Raw genomic sequence first — 23,351 nt, 5'->3', positions numbered from 1 at the left:
AGGGAACAGCAGATGACTTCAATAATCTGAAAGACTAAAATGGGAATAGAGTTTGTATAATAACACAGAGAGAAAAAATAGTTGGCTCAGTTAAAAACAATAAAAAACGCTAACAGGCAAACAAAATAGACTGAACCATCTGTTGACCAACTGACCTTTCTGTCACCCAAGATTTTCAGATATTAGGTGTCAACCTAGCAGGAATTTTGAAATAGGTGATTTCTATACCGGGTTCATAGCTGCACCTAATGATCTGTAATGCTACTTTCAAGCCCAAGTCTATAATTTAGGAAAGAAGATTAGAATGAAAGAGTTAATTTTTTAAAACAAAATATATAATTTCAATATCAGCAAAGTTAGCATTTGTGAAAGTATTTTGCAGGCTGAAAGCAATCTACACAGGTAAACTACATTTATTATTGATTAGGAATTGAAAGAAAATCTGGTTCAATATTTTTATATCTGCATTTACATATATTATATTTTAAAAAGCAAATGCTATTCAACCAATACAAGTAATTTTAAACTGAAGGGTTAAAATTTTAAACTTGAGAATTAATTTATTTTCTCTGTAGAAAAACACTTTTTAAAAAACTGAAATTGTGTATATATATGTTAAGTACTTTAGCTTTAAAGATATAATCTGTAGACCCATTTCTCATTTTAAAAAGAGACGCTAAAAATTTCATGTTGCCCCAAGCATCGTCTTCATGTTCAACATATTGATAGACCTTATTTTTTTCAGAAAAACAGGTTTTCTTTTTTAAATCAAGAATACTATATGCAATATATATATATATAAAAAACGTATATATATATATATATATGTTAATTACTAAAAATTTCAATGCTTTAGAAAAAAGATTTGTGACATGCTACATAGGCAAAACCTCATTAAAACAAATAAATATCTTGCCAATATATGGAAATTGGTTCTTGGCCTCTACATAAAAGAAAAATTAAGGTTTTTAACTAGTTGCATTGTTTATTTTTAGAGTTTATTCTGAAACTACAATTAACTATTCATTTTCTATCGTGAACTATAAAAAAGCTTTAATGGTGAGTTAGCATGATAGATATATACTTGATTTCAGGCACAAGTTAATTTTAATGGATAGTGTAATACAGTAATTAAAAACATGGGATATATGCAAATCTTGCCATCACCACTTACTAATAGTATGGACTTATCCTGATTTCTGTTTTTCAGTTAGCCTGTTTCTTTATAATGAGTCCTAACGTTTAAAATACTGGGCAGAGAAGACACACACAGTACCTGGCATGTAGCAAACTTTCAATATACAGTAAAAGGTACTAATTTTGTCTTTAGACAATATCAATCATGTAGGCACATAGACTACACTTACTTAGTCATCTAACATTATCCCTATATAAATAGTAATACAGGGCTTTCCTGGTGGCGCAGTGGTTGAGAGTCCACCTGCCAATGCAGGGGACACGGGTTCGTGCCCCGGTCCGGGAAGATCCCACATGCCGCGGAGCGGCTGGGCCGGTGAGCCACGGCTGCTGAGCCTGCGCGTCCGGAGCCTGTGCTCCACAACGGGAGGGGCCACAACAGTGAGAGGCCCGCGTACCGCAAAAAAATAAATAAATAGTAATACAAAGTAAACAACAACAACAACAACAAAAGCCCCCAAAATTGCTGTGGAGCTACAAGGAGCTATGGGAAGACAGAGGAAAGAAAGACTCATTTTGACTCATAGAATTGGAAGATTCTTGAGGTGATAATCTCACTGAAATGAGTGTTGAATAAAGAGGGTAGAATTTCAACAGATAGAAATTGTAAGCCATGAAAACTGAAGAGATTATCTAGTTCAACACCTAATTTTACTTATATTCTAAGTAGTTAACTAAGTTATCTAGGGTTCCTCCCCATCTATGTACTTTCTGTTTGGCTTAGTAATTTTATTTGACTTTAGTTATCTTTTAAAAATGGAGAATTTGACCAGAAAGAAGCAAAGCTTCAAATTAATTTTTCTTTTTTATTATACATTCTCAGGTTTTATGAGAAACCTGGGTCAAGTTAGGCCCGGGTATACCATTCTAAATACTTTTTTATGTGTTAGACAGCCTTCACTACAGGTGAGTAGTTAAGAGTATGTTCTGTAAACAGGCACATCTTCTCTTAGACTCCACCTTCGTCAGCAACTTGCTGCATAGTATCGAGCAGCTGCTTTCATTTCTCTAATCCTCAATTTCACATCTTTAAAACGCAGATTCTATTAGTATCTATATCATAGCTGAGATGATATATATGCATTGTTAAGTGGAGAGTCTCGTTTGGAAAACACTATTATTGGCATAGTTGTCACTCTTGCTCTTTCTTACTAGCCCATTAAAAGATTTTATATAAATATTTAGCCCTGACTGGCATATTTTAACAGTGGGCGCTTTTAAAACATAATTAACAGTGGGCTCTTTTAAAACATAATTAAAGAACACAGTTTCTAGTTTTATGTGTACCACATTTTTAAAGAAATTGTTATAACATTCACATTATAAGAAAAATAAGTATACAATGAATGAAAAATTTTATAAAACAAAGTAGTAGTATAATTATATCAGGAAAAAATTGAGGTTAAGTAAATTAGTCAAAGATAATAAAACTTTTTTAATGCCCACAAGATACCACATAGCTTACTCAGTACTTGAATTTGTAGTCTTTGATTTTAAGGCACTTTTAATATACACTCCCAGAACTATCTACTAAAATAGGAAAAGCCACTATCAACCCAAAACAACTATCCACTAAAACAGGATATAATGGAAAGAACAGCATAAATTTAGCTCCATGAGAGCAGGAATCATCACTGCTTGGTTCCTTTACACATTCCAGGGCTTAGCACATAACCTTGTGCATAGTAGGCACTTAATACATTTTTAAGGAATGAAGACATGAACTGACTTGGAAACTTATTTCTAGGACAGACTTTCCCATGACTTATCTGTGACCTTGGACAAGTCCCTTGAGTTTGTCTGGCCTTGGCTGTCTCCATCAAGAAAGAAAGACATTAGAGTAAGACTCTTTACAATTCTAACCAGTAGAAGCAACTGTGTAAAATAACATAGGATACCCTGCAGCTAGATCCAAAGAAGACCAAGGCCATCTCAGAAAATGCTTAACTGAATGGTTAATGAAGCACGTTCATATAGTCAGGAGCAATAGAAATCTTAGCTTTCTTCCAACTAACCTGGAAACAATTCCTAGGAGAGCTGATGTTTCACATAAAATCATTGTGTGTACAAAAATCTATCAATATCTCCTTTCTGCTTCTGAACCCAGTTCCTCATACTGCAGTCATTCTTGCTTAGTCTAGGGTAGAGGCAACTATTTTTTTCATTTGTTAATTGAGTGAGGGTCACTGATCCATCCTAATAAAAACCAAGACCATACAAAAAGTTGATTTAGGGTACTGTTTGTTATTTTTTATTTAGAGAGAGAAAAGAAAAGTCTACTACTCATCCATGCTTTAAATTAGAAGCAGAGAACACGAAACACTATTTACCAGATATACTTCAGTTTTATATTAGGGCCAATTAAGGAAAGAGAGTGGGAAATAAAAAGAAAGGGAACAGAAAGGGAGGGGAAGAGAGAGAGACAGAAATTTGGGATTTGCCAAGCCCTAAGAGGCAATGACTCTTACTCATAATGATCCTTGGAAAAACAAAGCAGAACCCTTTAGATAAAAAAAAATAAATAAGCTTTACCAGAATTAATTATAAATTATATTTTAATTACTGTTTAAAATCTGAGAGCATAGCAAATCTTGCTCTTACTTGCAACCCAGACAAAAGGCTCCATATTCTTGCACATAAAAGAGCACACGTAACTTGCATGGGGAAGAAGGTAGTTCTTTTTTTTTAAACTATCTTAATTTTGCTGACATTTCAGACAGTGATTCTAAATAATTTTAAAGCCAAGTTGCATATTTACAACTATATAGAAGATGATATTTCTCAGTAGTCCTGAATAAAATTCAGCAATTTGAATTTGTAGTCTTTGATTTTAAGGCACTTTTAATATATACTCCCAGAACTATCTACTAAAATAGGAAAAGCCACTATCAACCCAAAACAACTATCCACTAAAACAGGAAATAATGGAAAGAACAGCACAAATTTAGCGATTAATAAAATGATCCTTTAATGCTTATATTTCTGCTTTTCAGGACAAGTGACACAAATTCTCACCTTTCTTTTTTTAAAATCATATTTGAAAATATTCAATCAATATTGTGAACCTTTCTCTCATTTCCAGTTTCTTCATATATCTCTTGAATTAGAACAAGTATGGCTTTCTTCTTTAAGCTATAACTATTCTCCTGAAAACTGTTCATGATCCAATCTTTAAATTGGTTTCAAATAAAGCCAACTATTTAAAGAAATCCTACATTGAAACAGAGAATAGAGAGTCTTATCTACAAATCATGTTCTGATGTCCCTGTATTTGCAAATCAGAGCTATCACTTAAATAAGTTGTTTAAAACCTGGCAAATCTGCACTGTCAGAAGTCTGACAATGGCTGAGTTCAGAAATAGTCATGTAGCGATCCTTGAATAACATACCTCTGAGTGCCTACCCAGGACCACCCTTGCCTTCTCCACTCTTGTAAGAGTGCATTCATTGTAAGTCTGTTGTGTACTACAGTTCTGAGATACATTCTATTCTATTGTATGTATTCTAAACTTCGTTCAGCTTAACACTGGATATTGTTATAGTTTTTCATATAATGTTTTATTAGAGCATACTCACTGAGTCTACTTCCAAATTAATGAATTTAATCAATGTGCTGAAACATCCTTCCCTCTCAAATGAACGTGATGAGAGCTGAAAGCATACCTATTCAGGAATGCGAGTCTTGGCTGGAAAGCTTTTTAAATATGTCCACTGTAATTATACAATAAAAGCATTGCATTTCCACATTAGAGTATCAGATTTAAATCAGGACAAACTGGTGCAAGAAGTAATGGGTTTACTCTAACAAAATCCAGTTCCTCTATAATGTAACTGTTATTACTGGTTTATGGAGAAGAGTCCCAAGTATGGAAATATAACTGAATTAAAGAATTTGGACTTATTTTAAAGAGTAAATTTATTATTTAAACTATAACTAAATGTTAAAGATTACATATTTATGTTGATTTTTCTAATAAATATGCAACTTCTTTATAAGTGTATTTATAACGTATATTTAAAGGTAAGTACTATTTAAGCATAACTGAATTTTCATGGGAACAAAATGACAAATTATTTTAAGAATGCTAATGATCCGCTGCTTGGTGTAAAAACTATACAGTTACTAGAATGGATTAAAATTTTGTAATTTGAAATAGATAACACAAATAATATAACATCTTTCTTCCCCAAATCATAATATGTTTTGCAATCTGGTTTCCTACTCTTGCAGACATACTTTATTTTCCTAGACCATACCCACTGATATGACTATATATGAGGAGAAAGCAAAGCAAAGTAAACCCTCCCAACTGTAGCATCTTTTTAGTAGTCAGGAAAAACAAAACCCAAGAATGACTGGATATTACATTGCTAACATTTGCTGATGGAACATTAAGATGTAACATAAGAGTAAGAGCTGCAGAATCAAAAAGTCATTTAGTAAGTTATGTTCTTTGAATTTAATTTTCCTCATTTAGTATGGAAAAAAAAAACAGTGTAGAGTTTTGCCTTATGCTTTATTCACATTGTCTGTCCTTCTTGCCCCTCAAAAACCTTAAGCTTTAACTTTTAAAAAAAATGTTCGACACGGGATGCTCTCTCTGCTTGAAATGCTTTCCTTCCCTATCTTCTCCTGTTTCAGTTCTATCTGGAGTATTCCCCTCACTCTTGCCACAGTCTTTGCCTATGTCCTAATTCTATTTTAACTTCTAAAAAGCATATAACACTATGTAGAATTACTTTATGTAATATATGTGTCTATTTACCCTCCACTGTCCCATGAGTAACATGAGATCAGGATCTCGCTCTGTGTTGTTCACAACTGTTTCCCCAGTATCTAGAAACAGTGAACAATATATTATTATGCATCAAAAATAGTTATAAGTGACTAAATGAATATTAAAGGAGACATAAGCCTTATTATTGATACTTTATTAAAAACTTAAACGTTCAAATTCAAAAGATCACTTAATAGGATTGTGACCCGGAGCAGCTTACCTCAATTTTATTAAAGGATAATGATATTTCAAGGGGTTGTTAAATGAGATAATGAATGTGGAGTACTTATCTCTGCACCTGGGATATTGTAAAGCCTCACTATCATGGTGTATGCTATTATTATGAATTTTATCTCTAAAAGGGTTGTTATTCGGTTTTGCTTTTTGGGATTTTTTTTTTTTTTTTTTTTTTTAGAGCATAAGAATCACAGGCATTCAGAAAGCCAGACTATTTCTTCTCTAGTTTTCTGCCCATTAGGAGACCAAGAAGCACACTTGCACTGGGGCAATTCACACATGAGAGCAAACCATTTGGCCACATAAAATGAGCAGGTCTCTTCCTTATGCAGCCTGTATTTATATGCAATATTAGATGAGCAACTTTGAAAGGCATGGGCAGTGGAGGAGAGAGCATGATAGAGGAAGGGCAACCATTTCCTCTCTAGCAGGACTTGACTGAGCACCTTGGTTGAAACACTCTTGGACTCTTTCTAATCTGGCTGAATGGATCACCAGCAGCCTCCAAAAGAGAGCTAATGCTAGAGGTTATGTCTACTTTGTGTCACATAACCAGGTGATTCCATCAACTCAAAGTTCCATTGCCAGTAGACAAAAGATAGCCATACTGCTTATTCTTTTAATACATTTATTGCTTTCTGCCTGTTGTTTTTGGCAGTGTTCCTATTGGCACAGGCTTTCCTTTCGGATACATGATTTGTGTTTTCTTGTGGAAAAAGCTGAGCATTTGGAAATTAAATTAGATAAACTAGCATAAGGAAGTAGTACACTGTAGAGTGGGCTATTCTTTTATTGCTTGTATTTCCTCCTTCCATGACTAGTTTTGCTCAGGATTAGTACTGAGGAAAGTAATTTGGAAATTTCGACCTCATGTCAAAACCAAATGGGAATCAAAGGCAAGTATTTTGTCTATACTGTGGCAGAACTTTGAATATGGAGCAGCATAATACCTGGCATCAGCATGACAAGGAAAGTGGAAATTTGCAGACAACTCCTTGGGAAGATAATTTAGGTTGCTTGATCTATTGCCCTTCATCACATGGAAATTATCTTTCTGATGCTGAATTCTTGTGTTTTGTAACAAAAAGATGACAATGTATCATTGCGTTACTTAAAACATGGTCAGTTTTATATTACTGACACGAACCTTGATGCTATTTTATTATTTGTGAGAGAAAACCATTAGAGAATTTGATTAAAATTAACCGCATGAAAACTATGTTAAAAATAATAGTTAACTTGGAATGTTCACTATAGGTTAGATATTACGCTTAGCACTAGACATGATTTAACTCATTGAACCTTCCAGCCAATCCTATGAAGTACTATTGTTATCCCTATATTACAGAAAAGGAAACTGAAACTGAGGATTAGAGTTTTTAAATAACTTGTCCAAAGTCACACTTTCAGTAGGTGGCACAAAAAGAGAATTGAAAGGCATGGTTACATTACACATGGAATGTAATGGTTTTGCTGCCACACTTATGCCAACTGCCTCTATTACTCTGCTTGTCAAAATTGCATATTGAAATAGTGTTCTAAAATAATTATATGTAGAGAATATGAAACGGAAACAATCCAGACCCACAAACCACATTTTCTATTCTATGGTTATGCTAGGATAACATTTAAAGAAAGCAGACAGAGATTTTTGTAAAACATTCTATAAGCCTATAAAACAATTTTTAAAATATTTTGAATAAATAATCACATTAAAGAATTTAGGATAGGTTAAACTGGTTGCAGATTAACATTTGAAAAAATAGCAAAATATTTTAGTATTTCATTTAAGCAAACCAGTGTGTTTACCAAGTACATATTTTGGTCTTCATTTTCAAGTTGATTTTATTTGGCTTAATGTACTTATACGTATTAATGAATATGTTTAAAAGAAAACAATACTCATCACTAGAAAAATTTGAACCATTTTTACCACTAGACATTGAGAAAAAACATGTCAGATGGCATTTGTCTACATTTAAGTTACACAGAACCTGGAGGAAAAAATCGAAGAAACCAAAACTATAGTCTAGTATTGTAGAGAGTAGGACTTATTTTACACAACACAAACTGAAATGATTTGGCAATGGTTCAGTATGTTACAACGATATAGACAGCTAAACAGGATATCAGGGTTCCTAATGCAGAAGTATATGGTTTGAGTCATATATGGTAGATTATCTATGTTGACCATACTACTTGGATAATTTTGTATAACACTCAAAATAAGCTTCATGTGTCTATTGAAATGATTTCATGTGTCCTCTTAAGTATTTGTTTGGTTTTGGTATTCAAAAATTCATTTACCATAGAATTTCACTCTATCATTTCAAAATTTTGCCCATAATATGGCATTGTTTGGGTCTAAAAGACAGAAATATGGTATATTCTTTTATCACATAGTAAGAGAATAAGAAACCATTTTTTTGGTGACTGTAGTCACAATAATTACATCTTTAGAAGAGAATAGATACCAGCAGCTCATTTTTTTTTTAACATCTTTATTGGAGTATAATTGCTTTACAATGGTGTGTTAGTTTCTGCTATATAACAAAGTGAATCAGCTATACGTGTACATATATGCTATCTATTTTACATTTGGTAGTGTATATATGTCAATGCTACTCTCTCACTTCGTCCCAGCTTACCCTTCCCCCTCCCCGTGTCCTCAAGTCCATTCTCTACATCCAGCAGCTCATTTTTAAGTCTTTAACTTTCAAGCCAGATTGAGGTGGGAGCAGAGTCATTAGAAAAGAGGGAATTCTCAGAGGAACAGAAATACAGACTATCATAGAGAAGAGAAGGAAGTTTAAATGAACACAAGGAAAATTAAACTGGTTTTTCAACTAACTAGTTGGCATTTTATTTTACGTATTTTCAATCTTTTTTATTTTACGTATTTTCAATCTTTTCACATGTGAATACTATAAATATCAACAGTTATTATATAAATGCTGTTTGTTTTATGTTCCTCAGTTCATATCTTTCAGCTCTTACTTCTATAATGAATTGCTATTTTTGAAAGCCTTCTTCAATGTTTGTTTTCCTGCATTCCAATTTACTCTTTACAAATATTTCTGACTTGCTCTGTAAGCAAACCCTCCTAGTCTTTTGGTCATAATTTGAAAAATATGAAATTTTGTTTATGTATATATGTCTTAACCAATGGACCTGGATATAAATGTGTTCAGCAGAAAAGGGCAAAACAACCCAGTTAAGGAAAACATTTTATTTTTTTTCCCATGATGGTAGCTGAGTTATCTAAATTCTGTTACTAAAAAAGGGCATGGGTGTTTTATAATTGCATGGATAAGCAGTTTTTCCCTAAACAATAGTTGGCACTCCATAGGCACAGGGTAAGCCCAAGACAGGCATTTTAAAATAAGACCATGTTGACAAATTTTATGTGTTCATAATTTTCAACACAGAAGAGTGATAAATTACAAGAAATAAACTACACATAATATGTATAAATGATTTGAAAAGAGTATTTTTTATTAGACCTCTCCTCATATTCATTAATTCTCTTCACTCTCAGTAAACACAAGCACTCGTGTCACTGCTGTGGCATTTTATCAAAAATAGAGCCATCTTTGCCTCAATGTTGACTTCAGTTAAAGAGCAGAACTCATGATACTCCTTAATTCAAAAACTTTCAAAGATTCTTCTTCTCTATAGAGTATCATTTTTACACTGTTCCTTGATCCCTGCCTGCTTCTCACTACTGTCATGCACTGCAAAGTCAAGTCAAGTTAAAGACTCTCTAATATGAAAATACTAGCAACTCTCAGCTGTTTCTATTTTGATGGACTCCATCTGGACTTCACAATTGTTGGTATATGACTGTCTCACACACAATGATTGATCTGAGGGCCGTCTTGTTCATGAAGCCTTTCAAAGAAGTTTTCCTGATAGCATCTACTTCTGTGAAAGGCATGTATTGAAATTCCATAAATTTTGATTTGGATTGGATTCACTTTCAGATCCTTTAAAATACTAGAGCTATATACAGGATCACAGACCTTTAGCTGCAAGAAATTTCAGGGACCATATAGCCTAAACTTTGCATTTTAAATATAGAAAACCTTGGCATCCCAGCCTAACTATAATATCCTGGGCACATATTCTATTTCAAATACGGTGATATAGTGATAAAACTAGGTTAAAATCTCAAAGTTTCCAAAGTAGAAGTCATTGATTTGAGTTATATAAGGCAGATTATCTAGGTTGATCATATTAATTGTATAACTGTGTAAAACCCAAAATGAGCTTTTAACTTTTTCCTCATGTCTTCCTACATATGTTTTGTTTTGATATTAAGTGTTCAGTTTCAAATGGATTCCTTTATATTATTTTAAAACTTTACCCATAATAAGCCATTGAATAATGCTTCATAGAAGAGGCAGTACTTGAATTGGTCTTTGATCATGGGTAAGGCAGTCATACACAATCTTGTACAGCAGATGTGGATTCAATCTGAAGACCAGCATTACTTGTCACGAATGATATCTGCTCCTGAAATCTATTTCTATATGAACTCGATTTAGGCAGTTTTAAAATTTTGTTTTACACATGAGGACCTTCAGTAAAAGGAGGTAATATTTTTATATCTTATGCATGGCTGGGCCAATTGGAAAAAAATTCAGTGAAGCTGAGCAAACCTCATTGGTTGCTAAATCTATATTTTTATCAACTCATTTCTTCTAAATACAATGTTATTTTTCTCATGATTGGTCTACATAATCACCACTACCACATAGGAGCTATATAAACAAAACAACCATAAATAACCATAAACAGGCTATATAAATAGAACAGCCTATGTGGTATAATGAAAAGACCATTATCTATGTGAGAATCTGATGACAAATCTAAAGTTTTCAAATTAATTAGCTGCATGATTTTTTGATCAATTATCTATTTTCACTGAATTTCAGTTTCTACATCTTCAGAATGAATTAGAATATTAATCATGATGAGAGATTAAGGGAAGAAATTTATGTAGAGGCCTTGTACAGACATTTCCTTTCCTTATATATGTTTACCTGTACTGAAGCAACTCATGTGTCTCTATGCTTTAAGGAATTATAGATTTTCCCCAATTAAAATTTTATCATGAGTGAATCTTGGGGAGAAAAAATAATTCTTCCAAATTTGGAGCAGCTGCTATGAATTGTGAATGTATCTTATTGTGATTATTAATACAAAATGTGGAAACATTTTATGATGTCAGCACACTTTGGTTTCTCTTGCCTTTCAGGAGCCTAAGTTGCCAAAGAATTACCTTGCACAAAAATTTGTTCTTCTCTTTCGTTTGTAACTCTATTGTAATAATCATTCATCTCACTGCAGTGGCCAACAACCAGCCCTTAGTGGCCACAAATCCTGTAAGTAAAATGAAGTTTAGGTTCAAGGGGTTAGTGGGGAAGAAATAGGAGAGGTGGGGGGCAGGGGTAGATACATGTATATGTGTGTAATTAAGTATTAATATATGTATATTTTATGTCTGCCATATAAAGAGTATGTATATGTAGCTATATTCCAATTTAGAAAGGTAAATATATCTCAATATTCCCCAAGTTATAAATATTGAATAACAAAAGGAAGAGTAATTTCTTTGTTTCAGTTACCTATACATGTTAAATGTCTTCACCTCATTTATGGTTGGAGTCTTACTGCTGGTGGGACATAACATTTCCTCAATCAAATTTTAAAAAAATCAAGCAAAGCAACTAACTGTGCAGTTAGAGAAAGGCAGCACGTGAAAATGGAAAATTTAATTTAAATTATATGTTTGGTATCAGGCTGACTTTAAAGAGTTAATAAAACCAGGGAAAATGAATGATGCCTATATAATATTGAACTTTATCAACATAAAATTTTTCAAGTGCTCTACCAAATCCTAACTGTCTCAGCAAATATTTGTAAATTGTTCCCTTACAATCCCTTTGGAAGCACAGGTTTTAGGATAAATATAAAAATATACACAAAAATAAGCACAGAGACTATCACAATACAAAAGCTATATTTTAAAAATATAACCTGACATTTACAATACAATTTTATATATTTTATGCAAGTTATATGCATATGTAAGCTATATTTAAATTAAAATATCTCCATAAATAGCAAGCATATATTTGAGATTTTTTAATTGCCTGCTTTTATATTTGTAGTATCTATAATACAGTTTTGGATGTAGATTTGGGAAGGGTGTGTATATATGATATATAAAATAGTTTTTATATAAAAGATTAAGGTTAAGATTATAAAAGATTAAGTTCTGGTTACTGAAATCGGGGAAGGGAAGGAATTTTCACTTAATTGTTCAATAAACTATACTCTCATATGTGTTTTATGTGTGCTTTTAGGGTAATTTCCAAAATTCTAAAATTCCCTGCGTTGTCTGCACATATGCATCTGGATGCTTAATCTTGTATATGTTCCACTCTAAAGTCACTGGGTGAGGAAACACTGGGGTATAATTAGCAATATAAAAAATTGGCAAATATCCTGCCATTTTAGAGTGCATTTCTCTAGAGCAAGGAAAGTCAGAGTTTTGTCATGAAGCTTCAGAGAAAGAGACTCTAAATCTTACATTTATATACATGTGATACTGTTTATCACATAAATTGCAAAATGTAGTGTAGTTACTTTTAATGTATTCTTGGAAAATTTATTGTCTGTTTATATTGCCAATGCCATCATAAAAATATTTTTCTAAAGCATGCTTTAAGTTCTCTTTATCATAATAATTTATAGATTAAATTTTTAATGAGATCAGGAGTTGGAAGCCCAATTAGATATATGTATCTAAAAACTATACAGATAAAATTTTGAAGCTGAAGCCTATCATTTCTATATAACATAGTTAAATAACTCAGCTTTATTTTTGAGAGCACTTTTTAATATAATGTTTGACATCAATGTACAATATATAAAATTTAATATCATACATTCTGCAGATGTATTTAATAAAAGAATAGTTTTATAAATATCCTCAGTCAGAAGGCATTATGTATGGTCGAGAAAACAAAATTTTGTTCAGGATGTAGCTTTGATTGATGTTGTATGAATTAGCAAATCATTTAACTTCTCCAGTACTCAGTTTTTTATCTATAAAATATGTGGCTAGTGATAAATCATGCCTCACAGAATTATCTCAGGGATTACATAAAACAATACATATTAAAATATTTTTAAGCTAACTTATATGCCAATGTTATTACTACTATTCTATGATAATACAATATTTATTTTCTAGTGCATTTAATTTCCAGTTTTAGTGAAAAAGATATTTATTTCAAAAACAGTGATAATTGCCACTAAATATTTGAGTTCCAGTCTGGAAACTGGAGCTGATGGGAGTTAATTGGAGAGCTTTAAATTTATTCCCCTTGTTAAGGGGTAAATATCTCTTTTACTCCTTTGTATTTTCTTTACCCAATATTTAAACCTCTCTCTTCCTGTCTCTTTGAGAAAGTGAGACCTCAGGAAAAGAGGAAGGAAAACCATAACTTTTTTTTCTTTTTACCTACATGAAACCCTCAAACCCCATATTTAAATAAAACAAAGAATGGGCTCATTAGATTATTATTTAATAAGTATCTGCACTGGTAGCACACGATATGCAAGACTTCCTAAGTATTTGGCACTTTTCATGAACTGCTTTTAAAATTATTAAGATTTTTCCAGCAGAATGCAACAATCGAGGAGTTCATGATGACATGGTTAAAACAGATGTAAATTCATTCATGTGCAAAACTTTGATACTTGTAATTACACAATAACTAAAACAATATTAAGAAAATACACATCCACTAAATGTAGTAAATTCGGCATTCACACATTTCCCGGGAGGTGTATCATTTTAAATCTCTGAAGTCAGTGGCTAAATACTTTAGAGGCACCATTAGATGGGGATGAAGACTGGCTTTTATAAATCTGAATCATTAGTAGGAAAGATTTTGTGTAGAGGAGAGAAAATTCTGTGTTTCTGTATAACTAAGCTAAACTAGAATATTGCTTTACACGTACATTTATAAACAACTAAATATGGATTGCTTTCTGGGAATTCCCTGGTGGTCCAGTGGTTAGGACTCTGTGCTTCCACTGCCAGGGCCCAGGTTCAATCCCTGGTCGGGGACCTAAAATCCCCCAAGCCACATGGCACAGCCAAAACATATATATATATATATATATATATATATATATATATATATATATACACACACACACACACACACACACACACACATATATACATACATATATCTATATATCTATATCTAATATATATATCTTTCTTTCCTCATAGGTTAGCTGTAAAGTGTTCCAATTCATTCATCTTTACCTGATGGGCTGTAACTACTTTTGGATGCTTTGTGAAGGCATTTACCTACACACACTTATTGTGGTGGCTGTGTTTGCAGAGAAGCAGCACTTGATGTGGTATTATTTTCTTGGCTGGGGTAAGTGCCATCATGCATATCTACTGACTCATCTTTTAAGAAAACTTTTGGAGGATGCAGAGTTCCTTTGTAATAAAAATATTCTTATTATTAATCATTTTTTAAACAACATCAAGTGATTAACCTTTGCTCATTGTTGTAAATTAAAATATTTAAAGTACCACTGACTCACTGTTTTCGGTAACCACAGGTCAATTAATAATACAATTTTTTTCTATTTAATATTCCAGTGTATATTTTGGCCAAATATGTAGTGACTAAAACAATAGAATTAGAATCATAAATTAGGGATCTATTTTGAATCTCCTTTTTCCTCATGTGCCAAATGAGGGCATTGGGCTTAACCAGCTTTGAAGTTCCATTCTAAAAATGATTGTTTAAAAAAATTGTTATTTTATTTTAAGAGTAGAGGCAACAGTAACTGAATAAAGACAGCCAAAAAAATCTGCTTTTTCCACACAATCTCCTTACATGATATTATTCACAAAGCAAAAAATAATACACTTCTAGCATATTTTTTTAAAAATAACCAGAATAATACAAAACATAAAATGCTGAAAATGAATTCATTGTACATGAATTCAAAAGGACTAGTTTCCAGAAACATAACTGAAATGATACTTATCTATCTATCCATCTACCTATTTATCCAGTCAGATAATAGATGTAGATATAGAGAGGTATGTACACACACTATATGTATTTTTTTACTGAAATAAATATTGTTCCTATTGGTTGTTTGATATTATTGATAATAAAAGTGTCATATATATATTTTCCAAGTGAGTCCAATTTTTGCTCAATTATATGTATGTATGTGTTGAGGCTATTAGTACACTCAGGTTACCTTTATAAAATATACCTTCATTTTACATTTGAAAGATCTGATTTAGAATGCTAAGAACATGCAAACTTTCTGATATATAAGCCATCTCTCTCTTCCTTCTCTTCTTCTTCACATAGTCAGTCTCAACTTCTTCCCACCTCTGATTGGCCAGTTCCATCTTATGGAAGATATGTGGATGCTGAATTTCTTCTAAGCTTTTGAGCCCAGGCAGCACATTTATGAACTTAGGTCTGGAGTCCACTGATCCAAAATGGCTCAGATTAGAAGAAACTGTACACACACACACACACAAGCCTGAAGACAGATACCTAATACTTCATCACATTTACTGTATGAGTAGACAGATAATATTTACATCAGAAGCACACAGTGACCAGCTATTTTTGCTCCTAGAGTATCTCTGAGTTTCATATTTCATGACATATTTTAGGAATTCCATCTACAGAGAAAGATGCCTATTTATTTTCTTTTTGTTTGACATTTACAGGATTTCCACTGATTCCTGCTTGTATACATGCTGTTGCCAGAAGCTTATATTACAATGACAAGTAAGATAATCTCTCTTTTTGATTTCAATTGGAAATAATTACAATGAAAATCTTCAACATAATTTCCCTGCTTTTTCCCTTAGCTGCTGGATCAGTTCTGATACCCATCTCCTCTACATTATCCATGGCCCAATTTGTGCTGCTTTATTGGTACGTAATTAAAATGCTCCCTTTTTCATCATTGTTCATAGTTCAACTTTATTTCCTGAAACATCTGGCCTATGGTATCCTTCAGGAGCTCAGTAGACATAGACGGCATACTCACAGTGTTGATTGAAGAGGGTTAAAGGAAGGTGTTATATTTGAAGTGTTGGCAGGAAGAGGAAAGGAACTAATTCATAAGGGATGGTGAGGCACCAGGCACCAACAGTGGGAAGCTGTTATCATGGATAGACTTTAAGAGGGGGTTGGGTGAGTGCTAGGAGGGGTAGCCCAACAAGAGGTCTGGCCTTGGGTAGAGGAACACAGCTACTGTCAAAAACACAGCCTGACAGGGAAAAAGGAGAAAGAAATACTCAAACTTCTCTCTTTTCCCATGCTCTGATCTCTTGGATCCTCCCATTGGCCAAATGCAGCAAATGCCAAGGGTAAAAAAGCCTTGTGATGATGCAGTCCTCAGACCTGCCTCAGAGCCTGCTGGGGCACAGAGCAGAGAAGGGCAGAGGATGGATCTAGTGAGTGGGGATGGCAAACAGGAAAAACCACACACCTGTGATGGTAATAAGACTAATATCCCCGTAAAGAAAAGACTTTAATTTGGAAAAAGAAAGTATTGCTTAAACTGTTGTTTTATTATAATGATCAGCACTTAATCCAAGTGCACGAATTGGACATTTTTAAGTGTGGTTGCAGGAAAACAGAAGTCAAATTCAGTGCTTTTATTACATTGTTTCAATGGGGAAATAAATTAAACTAAATTAACATGCCTTCTCTCATAGAGCATTAGAGACCAGATTGCAATTACAGTCTTTAAGACTGTAACTATAGCTGATATTTAATTATATATAAAAAGATGAAGGGGGCACATTTCTCAGCCAAAATTCAAAGCTTCCTAACCCTTCTTTTCAGATCCTTTTTTTAGAGAAATATTCTATTATTTTACTACATTTTCCAGCTGCAATTTAGTATGTGGTTATGTTAGAACACTATTCAAGCCATTCTCAAGTGTATCACTGTTATTTTCAAAAGTCTGCCATAATTAAGAGGGTAAATTTTAGAAGCTGATTGCCTGGGTTTGAATTCTTCTACCTCTTACTTGCTATGTGACCTTATGCAATTAAACTCATCACTCTGGGCCTCAAGTCCCTTATTTGCAAAACAGAGAATGTAATTACAGATACTTTTAATTTTTTTTAACAAGAAATTAAATGAGTTAATACATAAAGAGTGCTTAGCCTGGCATGTATAAATCATGGAGCAAGTGTCAAATTTCTGGTCTGTGCTTGGCTACACAAGACAGCCAGTTCAAAAAATCAACACATGAAATTTATTATTATATCTCATGGAAACTTTAATGTACCTTAGTGCAGACTTTATGAAAATTTCAGAGGCAGAAGCATTTCCTTCCCTTGCTACTTGCACATACTCGGAACATGTATAACACATTGTTTAAGCTGTATCCTGAGAAGTCCTAGCTTTGTATTCTTGGAAAGAACCAGCATTGAAACCTAGCTCTACCATTGCTGGTTGTGTTTCTCAGGGCAAGTTCTGTTTTGTTTTGTTTTGAGCCTCTCTATGCCTTTGTTTTCTCATCTATGACTATGCAGTAATAAGAATAAACACCTCATAGGGTGTTGTAAGGATTGAGACGTATCCTGTTAAGCAATTAACACAGTGCCTAGAATATAATAAGCTCTCAAAAAATGCTTTTAAAAAATTCTTCACTTATAATTTCTACATGATACCATGATTCTGTTTTGAGGAAAATACAAAGAAACTAAGATTCTTTTTTTGGGCCATCCAGAAGCTTAGAGAACAAATACAAGGCAAAATTTTATTATAAGAGATCTGGCTCTAGAGAGGGGTATGTGATTCAGAGTCCTAAATCAGAGAGGTTCAGGAAATAAGTAAAAGCACCTAACAAATGAAAAATATAACAGCAATTAACACAATCCTTGGAAGAGCCTGTCCACAACAACTTTGCGAGGGAAGAGTAGATGGTGCAGTTAGGCTAAAATATCACATAGGAATATAGCCCATCAAGCTGCTCAGTAAGAAAGGAAGTGAAAATCCACATTATTTGCAGAAAGCTTTTTCCATTTTTCTGGCCTAACCAAAGATTAGGAGCCTATTTTTCTAACAGGGTAATACGATCTGTCCTTGTTTAAGCTCTAGGGCTCCTCACTGGTCCTGGCCAATTCCAAGGTCTTGGGAGGGGCTCTAGCAATTTTTTATATGGTCACATATTTTTGTACAATTTTTATAAATGAAGAGATTTCAACCACAATCAGTTTCTTTCCACTCAGACTTCCTCTGTCCCATATTCCCTCGAGCAGGGTGGTATTGGAGTGTCTACAGCACTTTTGAGATCTTGCTAAGGGCAAGTTGAGAGGGGATACGGTTAATTTGTGTTTAGTGAGAGATGTTTAGGTCACTTCAGTGAGCAGTTAAGTGATTGCTGGCTAATCTAGTAGAGGAATGGCTTCCAGGAATCCTGCTGCCACTGGGTTGATTCACAGGGCTTCCTGCCATGACCCTAGGTGGTATCATGATGTGAAAATGTCCTGTTGTACCTACGACCATCTATGTGAACTTTATGGGTATTGGAGTAAAAACAAGTTTCTTCTCTTTTCCTTACCTAGTTTTTCTCTAAGATAGATGAGATTCAGATGTAATTCATCTGAAATTCACTATTCTTGTTCTATTTGTATTTAAAATAAATGGAAGTATTTGCAGAAAAGAAAGTAGGATGACTTTCTAGTTTCTAGGTTCACATTTTAAATCAGACTTGCCATTTGGAGAAGCACTTTGCATTTAGAAATTTTTATATAATGGGCATTTAAATTGCAACATTTATAGTGATTTTTATAATTTATGATTTTTGCATATTAGGATTATAAAATATTCTAAATTCTAAATTTATAAGCAGATAAAATGGCATTATTACTTTTTATTCAATGGGCTGGTAGTAATTTCCACTTAGTCAAAACTTTTAAACCAGTAATGAATGCTTGGGAAGGGAATACAGTAGGATGGGTGGAATAACAGCTGATGTGTTGATTCATCATGTTTCATTCTTACACCTGTTGCAATAGCTTATTCTGCTTTTGTCTTTAGCAGACAGTCCTGTGTCTGTAACCATGTTACTTTTCATAGATGTGTTTCCATCAGGATTATAGTTAGCTGTTTATTTTTGAAGCATATGTTCCATTGAATTCTCTAAAAGAATAGTAGAATATTTTTATGCCAGTTATTTTCATAACACATGCCTTAAATCAGCAAATGTATGTTATTTTTTCATTGCTTTCTACATTAAATGAGATGCTACCATTATTTTTCTGATTAAAGTATGTGGATATAAATTGCATAATAGTACACAGTTTGAAATTTTTACATTATTAAACAAAACACAGATGCTAGAAGTCAGGGTGAGAAAAAAGGAAAGAGAACAGCATAGGAGAATAAGAGCCCGAAGGGACTTTTCTGAGGCTATTGTCCATAATTCTGTGGAAGGCGTAAGGAATAGGCATAGAGGATATAGACAAAAGTAACAGATATTGACATGGATAAAGATAAGAAAGAGAGAACGTAGTATTCAGGAAGAGAGAGAGAAATGTATTTCAATAGAACTCTGTTCATTTCTTGAACACTATATATATTTTTTTCACATCTTTATTGGAGTATAATTGCTTTACAATGCTGTATTAGTTTCTGCTGTACAACAAAGTGAATCAGCTATATATATACATATATCCCCACATCCCCTCCCTCTTGAGCCTCCCCCCACCCTCCCTATCCTAACCCTCTAGGTTGTCACAAAGCATCGAGTTGATCTCCCTGTGCTACGCAGTAGCTTCTCACTAGCCATCCATTTTACATTTGGTAGTGCATATGTGTCAATGCTACTTTCTCACTTCGTCCCTGTTTCCCCTTGCCCCTGTGTCCTCAAGTCCATTCTCTACGTCTGCGTCTTTATTCCCTCCCTGCCACTAAGTTCACCAGTGCTGTTTTTTTAGATTCCATATATATGCATTAGCATAAGGTATTTGTTTTTCTCTTCCTGACTTACTTGACTCTGTATGACAGACTCTAGGTCCATCTACCTCACTACAAATAACTCAATTGCATTTCTTTTTATGGCTGAGTAATATTCCATTGTATATGTGTGTCACATCTTCTTTATCCATTCATCTGTCCATAGACATTTAGGTTGCTTCCATGTCCTGCTACTGTTAAATAGTGCTGCAACGAACATTGTGGTACATGTGTCTTTTTGAATTATGGTTTTCTCAGGGTATATGCCCAGTAGTGGGATTGCTGGGTCATATGGTAATTCTATTTTTAGTTTATTAAGGAAGCTCCATACTGTTCTCCCTAGTGGCTGTATCAATCTACGTTCCTGCAAACAGTGCAGGAGTGTTCCTTTTTCTCCACACCCTCTCCAGCATTTATTGTTTCTAGATTTTTTGATGATGGCCATTCTGACCGGTGTGAGGTGATACCTCATTGTGGTTTTGATTTGCATTTCTCTAATTATTAGTGATGTGGAGCATCTTTTCATGTGTTTGTTGGCAATCTGTATGTTTTCTTTGGAGAAAGCTTTATTTAGGTCTTCCACCCATTTTTGGATTGGGTTGTTTGTTTTTTTGATATTGAGCTGTATGAGCTGCTTGTATATTTTGGAGATTAATGCTTTGTCAGTTGCTTCATTTGCAAATATTTTCTCCCATTCTGAGGGTTGTCTTTTCGTCTTGTTTATGGTTTCCTCTGCTGTGCAAGAGATTTTAAGTTTCATTTGGTCCCATTTGTTTATTTTTGTTTTTATTTCCATTTCTCTAGGAGGTGGGTCAAAAGGGATCGTGCTGTGATTTATGTCATAGAGTGTTCTGCCTATGTTTTCCTCTAAGAGTTTGATAGTGTCTGGCCTTACATTTAGGTCTTTTATTTGTTTGTTTGTTTGTTTGTTTGCGGTACGCATGCCTCTCACTGTTGTGGCCTCTCCCGTTGCGGAGCACAGGCTCCGGACGCGCAGGCTCAGCGGCCATGGCTCACGGGCCCAGCCGCTCCGCGGCATGTGGGATCTTCCCAGACCGGGTCACAAACCCGTGTCCCCTGCATCGGCAGGCGGACTCTCAACCACTGCACCACCAGGGAAGCCCACATTTAGGTCTTTAATCTATTTTGAGTTTATTTTTGTGTATGGTGTTAGGAAGTGTTCTAATTTCATTCTTTTACATGTAGCTGTCCAGTTTTCCCAGCACCATTTATTGAAGAGGCTATCTTTACTCCATCGTATATTCTTGCCTTCTTTGTCAAAGATAAGGTGACCATATGTGCATTGGTTCATCTCTGGACTTTCTATCCCTGAACACTATATTTTTAAAGTTTCATGTCTCCCTTTCAAAGAGAATGATTTGTTTTGGGGAAAGTTGTAAACTCATAGTAAGTTTATAATTACAGAAAGTAATTGACAGAAGGCCTTGTTGGGTGCCAAATTTTTTTATATCTAGGATGACCTAGGTTGAATATCAACTGGTTCCAATATGTGATTCAGCCTCCTCATAAGGATAAAGAGGATTATATTACTATCATGGGGAGCTGTGAGGATTGTTGTTACACACATACACATACAAATAATGCAGGAAGGATAAACCAAAAAGATGAAAATGGTTATTATGGTATAATACATATTTGGTAGGTACCTAGTATGAACACTAATACAGAGTAGACACTTAAAATAATTAGCCTTTGCTACAAACAATTATTTCCTTTCTTTGAGCTGAAAATGTTCAGAAACTTTGGTTTTTTTAATCATAGCAAAATTTTAAAATTTTGCATAAGAAAATGAACTAAGCAAAACAATCAGATATTACTTAGCTGAAGGTGGTCCACAATAATTCCACCATAAATTTATTTTTTAAAATCTAAGCCTATTAAGATTGATGTACTTTTTAAATTAATAAATCACAATTCCATATCCAAAGGAAACAAGAACACTATGTTAAAGAGATATCTGCACCCCATGTTCATAGCAGCATTATCCACAATAGCTAAGACATGGAAACAACTTAAGAAGTTATGGTATTTATACACACACACACACACACACACACACACACACACACCACAATGGAATACTATTTAGCCATAAAAAATAAGGAAATCCTGCCACTTGAGACAACTTGGATGGGCATTATGCTAAGTGAAATAAGTCAGACAGGGAAAGACAAATATTGTATGATCTCACTTATATGTGGAATCTAAACAAATAAACAAACAAACTTATAGAAAGAAGAGAACATATTTGCGGTTACCAGAGGCAGGGCATGGAGGAGGAGGAATTGTAGGAAGGTGGTTAAAAGACAGAAACTTCCACGTTTAAGATAAATGAGTATGAGGGATGTGATGTACAACATGATGATTATAGTTAACACTGCTCTATGATATACATGAAAGTTGCTGAGAGTAAATTCTAAGAGTTCTCATCATAAGGTAAAATATATACAATCTTTGGTATTTCTATGAGATGATCGATGTTAGCTAAATTTATTGTGATGATCATTTCACAATATATGTAAGTTAAATCATGCTATGCAACCTAAACTTATATAGTGTCACTTATGTCTCAGTAAAACTGGGAAACATATGAAAAACTTCAGTAGCAGAAATACAAATTAATATTTAGGCAAATATTCTCATCAATAGAACATATTCTTGTGTACTGAAAATATTCTAAGATTCATAAAAGATCCTTCAATAATGATTCTTAATATTAAATATGAAATAATTTCCATATGCCATTTTATTTTCTTTTAGGTGAATCTTTTTTTCCTATTAAATATTGTACGTGTTCTTATCACCAAGTTAAAAGTTACTCACCAAGCAGAATCCAATCTCTACATGAAAGCTGTGAGAGCTACGCTTATCCTGGTGCCATTACTTGGCATTGAATTTGTACTGTTTCCATGGCGACCTGAAGGAAGGATTGCAGAGGAGGTATATGATTACATCATGCACATCCTCATGCACTATCAGGTATGGTGTTCTTGCATCAGGAAGGCAGCTTGTGAAATTTGGTTTTAAATTTACATACAGCTTTGGTTTTATTTTTAAC

At 33.8% G+C, this 23,351-nt stretch overlaps 1 protein-coding gene across 4 annotated transcripts in view; it reads left to right on the top strand.

The window, feature by feature from the left end:
• Positions 1 to 23,351, top strand: part of CALCRL (calcitonin receptor like receptor) — a 103,809-nt gene that overhangs the window by 71,898 nt on the left and 8,560 nt on the right. For all 4 annotated transcript variants that reach the window (XM_082841373.1, XM_082841370.1, XM_082841371.1 and 1 more), the window contains 5 exons: positions 11,473 to 11,599; positions 14,530 to 14,683; positions 16,018 to 16,078; positions 16,162 to 16,228; positions 23,054 to 23,272. In XM_082841373.1, the coding sequence (XP_082697499.1) occupies positions 11,473 to 11,599; positions 14,530 to 14,683; positions 16,018 to 16,078; positions 16,162 to 16,228; positions 23,054 to 23,272 (628 nt within the window). The remainder of the gene's footprint in view (positions 1 to 11,472; positions 11,600 to 14,529; positions 14,684 to 16,017; positions 16,079 to 16,161; positions 16,229 to 23,053; positions 23,273 to 23,351) is intronic.

This window comes from Leucopleurus acutus (genome assembly GCF_964270905.1).
Source record: "Leucopleurus acutus genome assembly, chromosome: 6".
Lineage (NCBI taxonomy): Eukaryota > Metazoa > Chordata > Mammalia > Artiodactyla > Delphinidae > Leucopleurus > Leucopleurus acutus.
Note: the sequence above shows the minus strand (reverse complement) of the source record. Positions and strands in the feature narration are given on the sequence as shown.